The 17,081-nt window shown below is 39.3% G+C and overlaps 1 protein-coding gene across 5 annotated transcripts in view; it reads right to left on the bottom strand.

Moving 5' to 3' along the window:
- Positions 1 to 17,081, bottom strand: part of PDE1C (phosphodiesterase 1C) — a 586,050-nt gene that overhangs the window by 77,951 nt on the left and 491,018 nt on the right. For all 5 annotated transcript variants that reach the window (XM_032758380.2, XM_058445830.1, XM_032758382.2 and 2 more), the window contains 5 exons: positions 15,129 to 15,230; positions 14,439 to 14,559; positions 5,541 to 5,622; positions 2,108 to 2,228; positions 313 to 488 (listed from right to left, as the gene is read on the bottom strand). In XM_032758380.2, coding sequence (XP_032614271.1) covers positions 313 to 488; positions 2,108 to 2,228; positions 5,541 to 5,622; positions 14,439 to 14,559; positions 15,129 to 15,230 — 602 coding nt within the window. The remainder of the gene's footprint in view (positions 1 to 312; positions 489 to 2,107; positions 2,229 to 5,540; positions 5,623 to 14,438; positions 14,560 to 15,128; positions 15,231 to 17,081) is intronic.

Below are 17,081 nucleotides of genomic sequence, written 5' to 3'. Positions count from 1 at the left end.
AAGTGAAAACGACAAGATGTTTAGCAGAAATCAAGAAATAATAACACCCATGTCCTGTAGAGTCTTCATACCAGAAAAAAGGAGTTTAGTCTCACAGCATAAAGGGAATCACATCAGGAGGCTTGCAGGTCTGCTGCATTTTATCATGCATTGATTCGTAGATATTATGAAGATCAAAAGATGGTAGATTCTAATATTCAGCAATTTGAATCTGCATCCTGAGCAACCGTGCTTTATTTGTAACACACATAACTCAGAGAAGACAACCTTGTTTTATGCTGAATTGGTTTGGACAGGTCTGTGGCATGTTACCTTTGGGTACCTTGGCCCTCCATCTCTCCCGATTGATGTGCACCACCTCGGTCCAAGTAGCTTTAAAGCTCTTATAGTCAACCGGGATGACAGAATTGTTGATTGGGGCACTTCCCTCTGAACCAGAGCTCTTGACACCTGATCGCTTGGCATCTGAGGAGCTGATGCTATTCAAACTGGAAGACAAAAAAATCATAACAAAGAAGAGAGTTAGTGTTTGGAAAATGTCTGCCAATGAGCAAGCCCAGGGGAGGAATGGTTAGCACTCCTAAAGTTATTGCTGTGAAATTTCTGGATCCTGAGGTTTGTAATTATTCTATTTTCCAACATATGACCGGTGGGAAATTCTGAGTTTTCAGCAGGAAAAACATCAACATTGCAGTCTCAAGAGTCTCTATATTCTTCATATTTCTTCTTTGCTATTTGGCCTCTTCTTTTTTCCCAATAACCAGAATCCCCTCATGTGAATTTTCTCTGCTCTGTTCTCTGAAACTGACTAATTTGAACTGGGACATCTATTTAATTCCACAGTTCACCTACCTGCTTCCACACTGACCACTTTTCCAAGTTACCTAGCAACTTGCTCCTCTTTCTTTCCAGCTCTACCTTTCCCCTGCAAGGGTCTTTCTGATCCCGGCATACCCAAGTCCAGGGGAAGTGATAATTTCCTTAAGTTGCTGGAAGAAGATGGAAATGTGGACAGCATGGAGATTGTGAGGGACTAGGTCATGCAAAAGACCTTATGGGTAACTCTGTAAATATTAGAAAGCACCATCTTTCTGGAAAATCTCAAAGAAGTAACTACCGCTACCAAGTGGTTAAAGAAGCGACTGGTAGGAATACAAATTCACGATGGACTAGACAAGCAGGATATATTTCAGTCACTGCCTGAAGAGCTGTGGAGCCATGGGGACTCTGGCAGGGGGCTCTGTCCTCCTTGTTAGCAAACTTAAGAGGGTCTATCCATCTGGAGCATCCCTGGGGTCCCGTGTCCTAACGCCTGTCTTTCTTTACTCCTTTTCCTGCTCTTTGCTTCTCCTTTTCCTATTCCTTCCATTTCTCTTCTTCCTCATTTATGACAAAGCCCACTGTTTTATGTGAACAAGGAGATTAGTAGTAGTAGTAATAGTAGTAGTATATCTAATAAAGACTTTATTGTAGCTAGCACTTCCTCTGTTCTAGATCCTGTTGTAAGGTTTAACATAGATTTAACAACTTATTTAGTCTTCCCAGCCACCTCTGAGTATTATAATCCACATTTTCTCAGATGGGGGAAGTGAGATAATTTGCCTGCGATTGCACAGCTAGTAAGTGATGAGGTCAGGAGTAAGTGATGAGGATCTGCCCTTGATATAATGATGTGGTGGTAGAAGGTAATTTCAAGCTTTCAATTCTTTTTCTCTACTTCGTTCTTTGTGCAAACCTTGAAATGAAAATCAGTTTCATTTCTTTGTAAGTACTCTCGATGAGTGGTACTGTCTTTATGGAGTATTACATGAGCAAGGATTGTCTGGGCACGGCAGGTAAACATGCAGCAAATGGGGTGGTGGAAGGGCAGCACCAGGTGCCCGCTGGTCGTGATTTAGACCTTGGTCACCCCTTACAGTTTAGCTTGGAGAGTACGGATAATACAATTTCAACTCCTCTGAGAAAAGGAAAGAGGCAGACAAATTTTTATGAGAAGGAGCTAAGGCAAATGTCTTTATGAAATACCATCCCCATCCCCAGCAAAAGATGAATTCTATCCTCATGGACAGTCCAACCTCACCCTCAGCCCTCAAGCTTCCCCACTGACCTCGAACGCCTCTGTCCTGTCCCGCCAGTTTGAGAGGTTTCATCGATTAATGGACTCACAATCTTCTCAGTCATGTCCGTAAGCACAGTGAAGGTGGGTTCCACGATGAAATCAATGAAACCTGAAGAGAAAGAGCAATGCTTCAGAGGAACCACATATTACCTTGGGCCTTTCCATACTTTCCAGAAGAAACTGATCTAGAAGTTCCAGATCAGATTAAAAGAGAATGGGTTGATCTTATTTACTTTATGTATTCCTTGATTTGAATATTACATGTCAGTTTCATTTCTCCTACATAACTTCCTATGACTTCTCAGGATACAGTTCAATAAAGTGCCTAAGAAATACATACTCAACACCCACTACAGAACAAGCGCTGTGATAAGAGCTGTGTAAAAGACCAAGACTGAATAACACAACCTGCCTGAAGTTGTGACATTTGAGCTGAACCTTTAAGAATGGGTGGAGAGGAAGATGTGGCTATTCACTCTGGGCAGTGGGAATGGAAAAAGCCAAGTGACAGAGATGGGAGGGTGTAAGATGTGTCTGAGGACTGACTAGGGAGTAGGGATTCTTTTGGATTTGGGGGAGGAAAGCTTGGGAAGGCAGGTTATCGACAGCTCTAGGAAGGGAGGCTTCTAAGTGTTCAGATAGAGGGTTGGGACTTAGGTGGACACTGGAGGCTCCTGGAGATGTTTGAGCCGCATTGTCATAAGAGTTTTTAAATGTTCTTTGGAAAGTTGATCTGGCAAGATAGATAAGAAGGAAGAAAGCAGGAAGGGAGAAGGATGAGAAAATCATTTAGAAGCTATTGCAATTGTTTAGACAAAAGATAAAGAAGGCTGGAACCAGTGCCACTATAAACTGGAAATGCGAAGCAGGCACAGATACCTGCACAGCAGGAGGTGGTACTGCCTCTGTATGGGATCTGCCAAAGACACTCCAACAACAAAGCAGGGAAAACAGAAAATAGAAGGAGAATATGGCCAAGAAAAGACAATGGGCTCAGTTTCAGATTTGCTGACTTTGAGGTACAGGGGGCACATCTAGATGGGAGAGGGCAAACAGAGTTGGAAGAAACAGGATTGGAAAGTGGAAAAGGGCTCAGACCTAGAACTATAACTTTGTGAGATCACCATGCTAGAGAGATGGCTGAAGTCGGGCTACAGAGATTGTCCCAACAGCTCAGACACCCAAATGTTCTGCAACAATCAGGAGAAAAAATAGGAGCTGAAGCTAGTGGGGATGGTGGTAATTCATTACACAGCCACATGAAAACTGGAAGGAAACTAAATATCAACCAGAGGAAATGTTGCCCATTCTCCTTCGAAGGGCGTGTTTGGAAATGTATGAATGCATATTTAGTTTTCACAATGGCCCAGGTAGAGGTAAAGCTGGCATTAATGCTCAGCAGTAAAGAATGTTAAAAGTCCCACAATGTAATTGACAAAACAAGAATTGTCTCAACCAAATACCAATAGTATCCTGATTGACAAGGAAACGGTGATAGCCAAAAGTGTATTATGGTTAATACAGTGTTGTAATTGTGTATGTGTAGTATGTATTGTGTATTATGGTTAATTATAGTGTAGTTTTAAGCTGAAACTAAAGTATTTGGTGACACCATTTTTTCCTTTTTTTTCCCGACAAATTAAGCTCAAGATGTCCAAACCAGAACTAACTCATAAGCTTCCCCATAACCTTTATAAATGGGATCATGGTCCAACCACTTATTCTAAAGTTCTGCCTTTATCTCAGCTTTGCGTTCAGCCAAATCCTTGACACCTTATGTGCCACCTCTCTTCTGGAGAGGCCCTGTTACTACCTTAGTTCTGATATTCATCATCTCTTCTTTGTAATCCTTTAGGAGGCACTCGACTACTTTCCTTGCCTCTAATCTTACAGAAAATCCTCCAATTAATCCTCTATGCTACTGGCAAAGAAATCTTCTAAAAACAGGGTTGGCAAACTTTATCTGTAAAGGACCAGATAGTTATTTTAGACTTTGCAGGCCATATCATCTCTATCAAAACCACTTAACTCTGCCACTGAAGTGCTAAAGCAGCCATAGACAATATGTAAATGAATGCACTTAGCTGTGTTGTAATAAAACTTTATTTACAAGAACAGGTGGTAGGCCAGATTAAGCCCACAGGCTAAAACATAAATTTATGTATTTTTAACCTCACTTAAAATTCTTTAGATATGCCCTCATTTCCTACAAGAAAGTATAAACACATGCTATTATTAACACTATATAAAATCTGGTCTTGATACGTCCCTCATTACATCCTACTCTGTACCCAATGTTCTTGCCATATGGAAATGTTTAGAATTTGCTGACCATACCAGGCAGTTTTAAGTTTCCCTGCTTTGTATATGCTACATTCTCCACCTGGAATACCCTTCTACCCACCCCTAGCTCACCTCCGACACAGATCACCATTTGCCCAGACAATGCCTACTCACTTCTTGGGACTCAACTCAAATATTACCCCTTAATAAACCTAATGGTTCACACACTCTGTTGTGTACCTTATTGTACTGTGTACAAAACTCTACCCTAGCATTATAACATTCTAATAGATTTTTGTTTTTGTAATATTTTGCCCATCACCCAATACTGGTTTAATGTCTTTGAGAGCAGGTACAATGTATAATTTGTCTTTGTTCCTATAACATCTATCATCATGTCTAGCAGTGCCCAATATATGAAGACTCAATATACATTATAAAAAAAGCATAAGCACTCAAAACACAAGTACAAAAATACCTAATTCTTATTGAATTTTCTTAAATGATTTCAGACTCTTCAAAGGTGGAGATCACTGACAACATTTAATTTAGATAGGGCACTGGTGTCCTCTCCCATAGATGAAGATTTTTTAAATGCATATAATATGGTTATTAGCAATTCAAAAGTTATCCTTACCTAAAAAAAGTGCTTTAAAGAAAAGAAAGGATGGAAGGAAGACAGGAAAGAAGGAAGAAAACATTTTAAAAGATCCATTCATGGAAGTAGATTCAACCAGGAAATGGGGCTATCCTGAAAACAGGGCTAGAAGAAGCATCAGTGAGTAGAAATGCCTTGTCAGCTTACAGTCCTGCATGCAGTATGGAGGGATGGAGTAGAATGGGCTTCCTGCCAATGACACTTGTTATCTCCTTGGAAAGTTGGGGCCCCCTCTTTCTCTTGACAGGAAATGACAGAGACACCAAGAGTGTCATTGTCCAATTCTCCCACGAACAAGCCACATTCCAGGGAGAAGAATTGACAGTGGTTCCATAAATCAAATCAGGCAGAGCCATGAGCACAACATGGCAGAATGGAGCCAGTTTCCCAGCCAAAGAACCGCTGGGATCATCTGTGCTTACTTCTACAGGCTTCCTGCTTTGGTGCTTCCTTCTATTCAAAGAGCTGGCAAACACGTACCTACTTGTGACTGAGCAACCATAGTGGACTTTCGGTCACACAGAGGAGAAAAAGGCAGCCCCAGCTCTGCTTCTCTGTCACCCTGGAAAAATAAAAGGTCATAGTAAATTAAGGAACAGTAGGCTGGGTCACCCAGATTTCATTTAGTGACTTCTGCTGCCATGGAGGTCACTGGTCTTTATTTTAATTATTACAATTACATTATATAATAAGTCTTTATGGAGACTGCTTCTCTACATAAAAGACAACAAAAGGCTGAAGCCCTCTGGAATTCAATAGTTCTACCCAACTGCAAATTTCATGTTGCTGTAAAGAAAGCTTCATTGGGCAGTACTAGGACCTCCATGGAAAATAAGGCAACAGGCAATATGTCTTGTGGCCTGCAGCCAGCACTGAAGGCAGAATTTCTGTGTTTTCTCAAGTCATCCTGGGTCAACCTGTGGCCTTTGTCTAGCTACTGAACTCCTCCCGGATGTGTGCAGTGTCTGAAACTAAAATTCAAACTGGACTGATTCAGATTGATTCTCCTAGTGCTACCTAAAGCCACACACACTTGGAGCAAGTGCTTCTGGGTTCTTAACCTCAGAGACCAGTCCATAATGAAAAGTGGACCAAAAAGAGTCAGAATAAATAATTGCTTATGTCTATGAAGTTAGACAACAATAAAACACAATTGTCTGACCAATATATTCTCAATCTCACCAAAAAGCATCACCATAATAAGTATTATAAAAAGTCCAAATAATGATGGAGATGTTTTCTAAAAACTTGGGCCAGAGGCTTAATACTTGTCATACCCCCAGAGGAAGGAGAAAAAAAAATGTCGCCCTTCATATAGTAGTGAAGCTGTGCTAATTCATTTTACTGGCTCAGGATAATAGCTACTGACTTGTGCTTGAATCCCTTTCTCCTACTAGATGTGAGATAGATCATAGGTAAGTTATTTTCCTTCCATACATTTCAGTTTTTATCACTTGCTAAATGTGGGATAGTAATCTCTACCTCATAGGGTTATAAGGATGAAAGAAAAAAATGCATGTAAATAAATAAAAAGAACTACTGTTGCTTCCCAAAAGGTGGCTCTAATATTTAAGATCAAGATTCAAGAAACCTTTAGTGAATTTATTCATCTAATACACTTTGATTGTAATAAGTACTGTCAATAAGTTAATTTAATAGCAAATAAAGGGTAGTAACAACCTGCAACCAGGCCTGGTTCAAAACTGGATAATTCTTCCTTCTAAGGCATGCTACCAAAGAGAACGGATGTTGGCTCACATGTAGCATTAACTGAAAGGACGGAAAATGACTGTGTGTCTGAGGAAGCTCAACAGTGGGGTCACAATGGGAGCTGGGGACATCCAAGGGTCTCAGGAATAGTCCCTAACTGGCTCAGTTCCTTCTGCACCCTCTTCCTATATAGACACCCCAGTGGACACAATGGCTTCTTTATTTCAAGCACACTCTACTGAAAACTGCTCTCTCAAGCAGCATGATAAAAATGATTTCCTCCTGAGTGATTTCTATCTAGGTGATATGTAGAAAAGGAAGTGTATTTATAACATAAATTCTAGTGGTGTAGATCGTTTGGTAGGATAGTTCAGCTAAAACAAATAAAACCCTTTTTATTCCCATGTAGCAGGGATACAAATTGTTCTGTCAGTACATTTTAATGGGGAGGCTTTGAACACTCTCCATTTGACTATTAAAGTATAAACACTAATTTGGATTTCATTACTGAACAATCACCTGATACTAAATAACTCCTAATTCCACAAACTTGTCCATACCCAAATATACACATAATTTACATGCTTTGTATTTAATTGAGCTGTGTAGACTCAACTAATAAAAGCTTATTTTTAAAACAGAGGTAATTGAATTCCCTTTGGAAAGCAGATATACTTATGAATTGAAAAAAAAAGTGCTGATAATAATGTAGAGGAATAAACTTCTACTCATGAGTCCAACTTGAGTGATAACACAGTACTGTATGACTCTATAGCTATAGCTTAAAATTATTCATACACTTTCCCCTTATTGAAGAGGTCAACATTTTCAAAAGAGGGCAAAAGTCTCTATTTACACAAAGGATTTTTAAAAACTTACTCATTTTTTTTTCTTCCAGGACAGCTCAGAAAAATAAATATCATTCTTGCGGTAGGGGTTAAGATAACTCCAACTGATAAAGTCACGTAGTTGGTATGCAGAAGGAAGATTATGAATATTTGTTGAATAAATGAAAAGACTAATTTGGTTAGAAACACTCAAGTTCCCTTGGCCACTCAGACATTCATGACAGACAAACTAAAGAGAGCAGTTAGGCAGGTAGCTGTTCACCAAACCCCTATTCTTCTCCTCCTCCATTTCCTGTCTACACAGCTAGACTCCATTGCCTAGAATCACTGCCAGTTAGTGCTCAATAACAGAACAAGAGAAGGGATGCATTTCTACCACATTTCAGGCCTACAACATCTCTTATGCCTACTTCTCCATGTTTTCCCCGGTTTGCTGGTTTGAGGTAGACAAGCACTTTGGAAGCCACGTAGACGCAGAATACGGTCTAAAATCATTGCTTATCATAGAACCACCTGCCAATCAAGAAACATGAGTCCTATACTTTACATGAGTGAGTTCAAAACTTCCATTTATGTGTGTTGTTATACATTTGGGGGTAGCTATATGTAGGCAGCAAACCAGTCAAAAGAAACAAGGGCTCCATCTGTATTGGAAGTTCACAGAGAAGATGGCACCTGTCAATGCAAGAGCTTCCAAAGACATTTTGGCAATATCTCAAGTGAGTCTTTTCAGGTGAAATGAAAAAAAAAAAGGAAATGTTTGGGAAAGCAACAGAAGGATCAGGTTGAACAAAGCACAGCAATGTATATTCTTCTTTCCCAGGGGTGGAAGGCACAAATATAACATATGAGAAAGGCATTGTGATGTTGGATTTAAGATAGCATAGTAAAGTTTTAGCTCTTTCAGAAATTATCACCTCAAAAATAAGGAGAGTAAGAAACAGAAATGCAATCACACATCCTGGGGAAAATCTGTAATCTAAAATCAAAACTATATGAGAAAGGGCTGCCAAATGCTGTAAATATCAGAGAGGAATGAGGCAAGATGCCAAGAGGCTAGGTAGAGAATAGACATTGAATTGCAAGAGGCCCTACAAAAGTAAGGAAGAAGTAAAGGCACACACACACACACACACACACACACACACACACACACCACTTCATAGGACCCTCATAATAAACGAAGGACAATTCTAGATAGCTTAGAATACTACTGCTCTGATTGCCCTGTGGTACAAATCTGCAAATCTGGTCTGAAAAGAACACATTTCACTCAAAGATGGTAAATAATAATAATAAAGTGAAGAAGAAAAGACAAGAGGAGGAGAAGGGGCAGAAGGAAGAGTAGGAGGAGGACAAAGAGATGATGGAGAAGATGGAGGGGAAGAAGAAAAAGGTGAAGAAGAAGAAGAGAAAGGAAGAGATAAAAGAAAAAGAGCAAAGGGAGGAGAAGGAAGTATTATACCATCAGCAGCAGAAGCAGGAATAAAGAACTTCAAACAAACAACAGATGGGGAACACTCATCAGATAAATGGTACCACTACTAACAGAAAGAAGCTCCTGAAATTATTAAGAACAAGGGCTCAGGGGAATGAGACCTAGCAGAGCACAGGAAAGACACTGAAAAGAGAAGAAAACTAGAACTACTACATTAATGCAGATTGTGCTGGAAGCAGCTCAAAGGACAACTGAGTTGATAAAAATAAAAAGACCAGCGAAGGCACTATAAACAAAAGGAGAAACAATAAAACAATCTGATAATTTCATAAAGAACAAAGGAAAAAACTCACCAACACGTGTAATAAATAAAAATGGGAAAAATACCACAGACACGGATTAAATTAAAATAATTGTAAGAGATGTTTGCAAAATATAAAATTGTAGAGCAATACAAAGAAAATGAACCTCATTGTTTTTACATGATATATTTACCAACAAGGTGAACTTATACTTCTTTAAAGTCAGTACTTCATCAAAAAGTACCCTGAGGCAGTGGCTTCGATTTTGTAAATTACGGTTATAAAACTGAAGATGTAACTTACTCTCTTAGCAAACCGTGGAATGTGTGGCCCATCAGCACTGAGACTATGCCCTTATTTTAAAATGTAACCCAACTTTCCAAATGTAAGTTTTAAAAACACTCTATAGTGCCATTGAGATTTCCCATTTGAATTGTCCAATTTAAAATCTATAGTTAAGAACTGAGGCAACATTTCTCTTACATGTGTTACTTACTATAGCTTATGGCATCTAGGTTAAAATATTAAGTCAATAAAAATAATTTACTGAATTATAACTACTAAAAAATAGTTCCAGTCCAATGAGTTAACAGTCCCTTCCCAACAGGCAAGAAATTCAATATGGTTATTTTCATATTGCCTCTAGCACATTTTTATTTGAGTATATGTATGTGCAAACAAGTTTTCCTTTACAAGGAAAAAATGTTCATATGTTTAAGTAATTCATTTTTACTTTCTCATAATTAGAAAAAGAATCGCTTTAATACCACAAACTTATATGAGTTAGCTATTATCTATCCTTTAGCCATGGACCAAATACTCCTAGCTGTAGAGGGCATATTATGGTTTGGCTGCATTCCCCTCCCCAAATCGCATCTTAAATTGTAGCTCCCATAATTCCCATGTGTTGGGGAAGGGAGCCGGTGGGAGATAATTGAATAATGGGGGCGGTTTCCTCCATACTGTTTTCATGATAGTGAATAAGTCTTAAAAGAGCTGATGGTTTTACAAGGGGAAACCCCTTTCACTTGGTTCTCATTCACTGTCTTTGCTGGCTGCCATGTAAGACATCCCTTTGTTTTTCCTTTGTCTTCCACCACAGTTGTGAGGTCTCCCCAGCCACGTGGAACTGTGAGTCAATTAAACTTCTTTCCTTTATAAATTACCCAGTCTTGGGTATTCTTTATCAGCAGCATGAAAATGGACTAATACAGTAAACTGGTACTGGTAGAGTGTGGCTCTGCTGTAAAGATACCTGATATGTGGAAGTGACTTTGGAACTGGGTAACAGGCAGAGGTTGGAACAGTTTGGAGAGCTCAGAAGAAGATAAGAAAATGTGGGAAAGTTTGGAACTTCCTAGAAACTTGTTGAATGGCTTTGAACAAAATGTTGATAATATGGACAATGACATCCAGGCTGAGGTGGTCTCAGGTGGAGATGAGGAACTAGTTGGGAGCTGGAGTAAAGATGATTCTTGCTGTGTTTTAGCAAAGAGACTGGCAGCATTTTACCCCTGCCCTAGAGATCTGTGGAACTTTGAACCTGAGGGAAATGACTTAGGGTATCTGGCAGAAACAATTTCTAAGCAACAAAACATTCAAGATGTGACTTGGGTGCTGTTAAAAGCATTTGGTTTTAAAAGGGAAACAGCACATGAAAGTTCAGAAAATTTGCAGCCTGATGATGCAACAGAAAAGAAAAACCCATTTTCTGAGGAGAAATTCAAGCCAGCTATACAAATTTGCTGAAGTAACAAGGAGCCAAGACAATGGAGAAAATGTCTCCAGGCCATGTTAGAGACCTTCCTGGAAGCCCCTCACATCACAGACCAAGAGGCTTAGGAGGAAAAAATGGTTTTGTGGGCTGGGACCAGGGACCCCCTGCTGTGTGCAGCCTAGGGACTTGGTGCCCTGCATCCCAGATGCTCTAGTCATGGCTAAAAGGGGCTAGGTACAGCTCAGGCCATGGCTTCAGAAGGTGCAAGCCCCAAGCCTTGGAGATTTCCACATGGTGTTGAGCCTGCAGGTGCACAGAAGTCAAGAATTGAGGTTTGGGAACCTCTGCCTAGATTTCAGAGGATGTATGAAACCACCTGGACGTCCAGGCAAAAATTTGCTGCAGGGGCAGGGCCCTCATGGACAACCTCTGCTATGGTAGTGTGGAAGCAAAATGTGGAGTTGAAACCCCCACACAGAGTCCCTACCAGGGCACTGCCTAGTGGAGCTGTGAGAAGAGGGCCACTGTCCTCCAGACCCCAGAATGGTAGATCCACTGACAATTTGCACCATGTGCCTGGAAAAGCAGCAGACACTCATTGTCAGCCCATGAAAGCAGTCAGGAGGGAGGCTGTACCCTGCAAAGCCACAGGGACAGAGCTGCCCAAGACCATGAGAACCCATCTCTTGCATCAGTATGACCTGGATGTGAGACACAGAGTCAAAAGAGATCATTTTGGAGCTTTAAGATTTGACAGCCATGCTGGATTTTGGACTTGCATGGGCCCTGTAACCCCTTTGTTTGGCCAATTTCTCCCATTTGAAATGGCTGTATTTACCCAATGCCCATACCCCCATTGTATCTAGGAAGTAACTAGGTTGCTTTTGATTTTACAGACTCACAGGTGGAAGGAACTTGCCTTGTCTCAGATGAGACTTTGAACTGTGGACTTTTGAGTTAATGTGGAAATGAGTTAAGACTTTGGGGGACTGTTGGGAAGGCATGATTGGTTTTGAAATGTGAGAATATGAGATTTGGGAGGGGTCAGGGTGGAATGACATGGTTTGGCTGTGTCCCCACCCAAATCTCATCTTAGATTGTAGCTCCCATAATTCCCACATGTTGTGGGATGAACCTGGTGAGAGATAACTGAATCCCAGGGGCAGTTTTCCCCATACTGTTCTCATGGTAGCGAATAAGTCTCATGAGATCTGATGGTTTTATAATGGAAAAACCCCTTTCGCTTGGTTCTCATTCTCTCTCTTTGCTGGCCACTGTGTAAGACATCCCCTTACTCTTCTGCCATGATTGTGAGGCCTCCCCAGCCATGTGGAACTGTGAGTCAATTAAACCTCTTTCCTTTATAAATTACCCAGTCTTGAGTATGTCTTTATTTGCAGCATGAGAACAGACTAGTACAGGGTGATATTGCAAAAGTATTATCCAAGAAAGCATATGACAGGGGGAGTGGAGATTTGGAGAACATCCTCCTACTACTATTAGGAAAACAGCCTTTGGAAAAATAGCTCAAAAGAAGCTCTTGGTGAAGTATGATTTTGCAGAGTCACCTGTATAGTTCTAGTTCCCCCCACGCCATGGAGTCCCCTTTGAGAACTACTCTGGGAGGCTGAGCAATGACTCTGCAAAGAGAATTAACCATAAATTAAATAGGGTACCTGTTGACATACACATATAGTAGCTGGGGGGTGCTGCGGTGTGTGTGTGTGTGCATGTGTGCCTATGCACCATAGACACAGTGAAGGAAATGCCTTGCATTTCCTAACAAAAGGGTCTTAAGAAAACATCTGGTCCAACCTTATCCTAAATCCCTCCCTCCCCCCGCTCCCCCAACATAAATCATAGATAAGACTGTAGGGAATTAGAGAAGCAATTTGATTAGACTCAGGCCATAAATCAGTTGGAATAAACTCCAATAAAGAGTCTTCTGGCATTTGTTTAATGTGCTGTTAACTCTAGCCCCACTTCATTACTAGACAGTATGTACAGCTTCAGAAGGAAAACACACACACACACGCACACACACACAGGTGCCTTCTACAATTTCTCCATTCAAACTTGAAATATAAGAGTAAGAATTATCACAATCTAAATTTATTTAGAAATCTAAATAAATAGCAAAAGAGCCCATCTCTCATCAGTTTGCATGAAGAAGTTGTGACTCGTGTTATTAAGTAGTGTTTTATGGAATCAGAAGTCTCTGAATCCATACTGTTGAACCTCTTTTCTTGAATTAGCAAGAATTAACTGAATTAGCTGTATTAACTTGAATTAATTATAATTTAGGTCCCCAAATCTATGTATCATGCCTTCAATCTCAGGCCCGCATATCTGGAGGCAGATGTTTGAATGGCAGCACCTCTAGAGATAAGGTTAGCACACATGCCTGAGTTGGAAAGACTTCGGTCCTGGTGCTATGCATTTATTTCCTTTTTATTTCTCCAGTTCTATGCATTTTTAAAATTTGTTTTTAAACAATTTATAATAATTAAAGATCCTGCCTATTCTTTTTTTCTTTGTCTGAGATGGAGTCTCGCTCTGTCGCCAGACTGGAGTACAGTGGTGCGATCTCAGCTCACTGCAACCTCCGTCTCCCAGGTTCAAGCGATTCTCCTGCCTCAGCCTCCCAAGTAGCTGGGATTACAGGCACCTGCCACCACGCCCGGCTAATTTTTGTATTTTTAGTAAAGATGGGGTTTCACCATCTTGGCCAGGATGGTCTCAATCTCCTGACCTCATGATCCGCCTGCCTCGGCCTCCCAAAGTGCTGGGATTACAGGCATGAGCCACCGCACCAGACTGATCCTGCCTATTCTTATAGACAACACAACTCTGGAACTTAGGATATAGTGAAGTTTCAATATAATTGGAATAGTAGTTTCTAGTGATTTCCTGACCCCAAATTGCCACATCTGGTTTGGAATTTTGCATCATGGACTTGTCCACTAGAAAGAAACAACCCAACCAATTATAATAGAGACATGAGTTCAAGATTAACATCTTAATCCTATAGGGTGATGCCAAAGTAACTGTCATTTTGTCGAGCCACTACAAAAAAAAAAAGTAAAAGAACCTCTCAAATGACATTTTGACAAAAGACTGCCACAAGGAAATTCTTTCCCCCAACAGAAATGCATAGGATAAAAATACCGTAATGTCCTAAAAATCAGTATTTAGGTGAGATTCAAATATCACATGACCAAGAAGCAAAATAATCTGTGGAGCCCCCCTCCCCTCTCCAAAATTACTGTAATCTCAATAGTCCTTATCCTAGCATTGCTGAGATATAAAATTCATAAAATATCCAATGATGACAGCCCTGATGGAGAGAGAGCAACAAGGTACCTGTCTGAAGAACTCCTCCAGGAGTGACATTGTCCAGCGATGATGGAGGTCCCATGCTTTTGCTGGATGGCTAATATCTGCCGTATGCAGCATAAGGGATAAGGCTTTTGGCTTTTCAATGCTGTAAACCAAAAGCACCCAAACACATGATGACCACACTCTTCAGAACCTCAGTAAGAGTTTTTTAAAAATCATTAAGTTTTTAATCTCTTTCATTCTTCCATCTCAAACCCCACTTCAGCTAAATTGAGGAAAAGACATCATTTCATCCTACAGCTGGGATACTCATTAACTTGGTCTCCATATTTACGGAATTGGACTCTCTGGACTCAAATCCATTTCTGGAATGATTGCCTCCTTCAAAAAGACAGCAAGAATCCAAGAGTCACTGACTTTTATTTGTTGCTTCTGCATTGGGGATCTCTGATAATTTAGTTTCCCACAGGGAATTATTTTAAATTCTCACTGGGGACAACTGATGCTGCCTCTATTATTTTTTTCAACCCTGATGAGAACATACCTCATTGTGATAGGTACAACTTTTATGCTTTCTCCTTCAAACATCACCGTTGCATAAGAACACTCTATAAAGTTGTGTCAAAGGAGATGCTCTTTAAAGGGACAGCCACATAGACAAGAACCCATTCAAACACCTATACAAACAAAAGCACAAGCCACAAACACACTTACGCTTCTGGCTGCTGCAGAGCAGTCTTCATTGCTTTGATTTGTTGGAAGTGACAAGACATATCTGTGGCCATCACCATTTCAATTACCAAGGTTCGAAACTCCCTTTTAGAGACAACCATGGAGAAAAAAGGATGGAAGTCAAAAATGGAAAGTAAAAATCAGTTTCTTTTTTTGCCACTGCTAATGAAAATCAGTTAACTATTTCTGACATTTCTAATCTAATTCGGGTCTTTAAGGTGAGCTTTTTAAATAAGGAATAAATGAAAGCTAAGGAGTAAGAAAATCATTTATTAGGAATATGATACATGGAATACACATATCATTTGGAAAAATAACTCCAAGGAAAAAATTCAATGAAACTGAAAATTGTATTAAAATGCTCTTTTCTCCAAATGAATTCAGAGTTTTAAGAAAGAATTAACTTGAAAATAATCCTAGGAGGTAAATTAATAATCCATATTTCACATTGGATACAGGTATTCCATCTTTTTAAAAATAGCTTGTTTTTTAATAGAGTTTTAGGTTGACAGAAAAATTGAGCTTATAGTATAGCTAGTTCTCATGTTACCTCTCTTCCTGCACAGTTTCCATATTTTTAAAGTCTTGTGTTAATGTGGCGCATTTGTTACAACTAGTGAACCAATATTGATACATTATGTTAACTACAGTCCATAGTTTACATTAAGGTTCACTGGGCATGCTGCACAGTTCTACCAGTTTTGACAAATGCATAATGCCATGTATCCACCATCACAATATCCATACAGAATAGATTCAGCACCCTAAAATCCCCTGTGCTCCTTCGATTCACCCCTCTTTTTTCCCTCAACTCCTGCGAATCACTGATCTTTTTACTGCCTCTAACGACTTTATTGAGGTATAATTTACATAGAATAAACTGCTTACAATTTACATAAATTGCAGAATGTAATGAGTTTAACAGTTGAATAAGTTTTTGAAAATACCACTGTAATCATGACACCAAATACTTCCATCACCCTCAAACCTATTCCCAGGCAAAGTTTGATCTGGCTTATGTCTATCTAAAATAGTTTGAATTTTCTAGTTTTATACATATGTACATAAAGTATACACATATGTATTTAGTATATAATATATAATATATTTCAAATATTTAATATATATTATATATTTCAATATTTATATATTTTATACACATATTTCATACATATATACACATATTATATACATGTAGACATACATAGATACACATATATTTATTATATATTAAATATGTGTGTATGTGTATATATAGATGATGTATATATGTATGTGTATATACATACATATATACACATTTAAAATATTCACACATTTAAAATATACACACATTATTTTAAAATATAATAGATAATACATACTATATACACATACATACACATTATATATTAACATAGATACTATATACACACGTGTTTCTATGTATATACATAGACACACACATATACATAATACAAAATGTACTCTTTTCTTTACTCAGCATAATGATTTACAATTCATCTACAGAGTGGTTCATCAATAGTTCATTTTTTCTTATTGCTGAGTGGTATTCTATCATATGAGCATACCACAATTTGTTATCCATTTACCAGCTAACGGACATTCAAGTTATTAGATTCTAGTTTGGGACTGTTGTGAATAAAGCTACCATGGGTATTCATACATAAATCTTTGTGTAGACACATATGTTTTCATTTATCTGGGGTGAATACCTAGAAGCAGAATGGCTGGTTTATAAGACAGCTGAATGTTTATAAGAAACTGACAGCCGGGCATGGTGGCTCATGCCTGTAATCCCAACACTTTGGGAGGCTGAGGCAGATGGATCACCTGAGGTCAGGAGTTCGAGACTAGCCTGACCAATATGGTGAAACCCCATCTCTACTAAAAATACAAAAATTAGCTGGGTGTTGTGGGATGCACCTGTAGTCC

Source organism: Hylobates moloch, unplaced genomic scaffold (genome assembly GCF_009828535.3).
Source record: "Hylobates moloch isolate HMO894 unplaced genomic scaffold, HMol_V3 SCAFFOLD_1, whole genome shotgun sequence".
Taxonomy (NCBI): Eukaryota; Metazoa; Chordata; class Mammalia; order Primates; family Hylobatidae; genus Hylobates; species Hylobates moloch.
The sequence above is the reverse complement of the archived record's forward strand: the minus strand, read 5'-3'. Positions and strand labels throughout refer to the sequence as shown.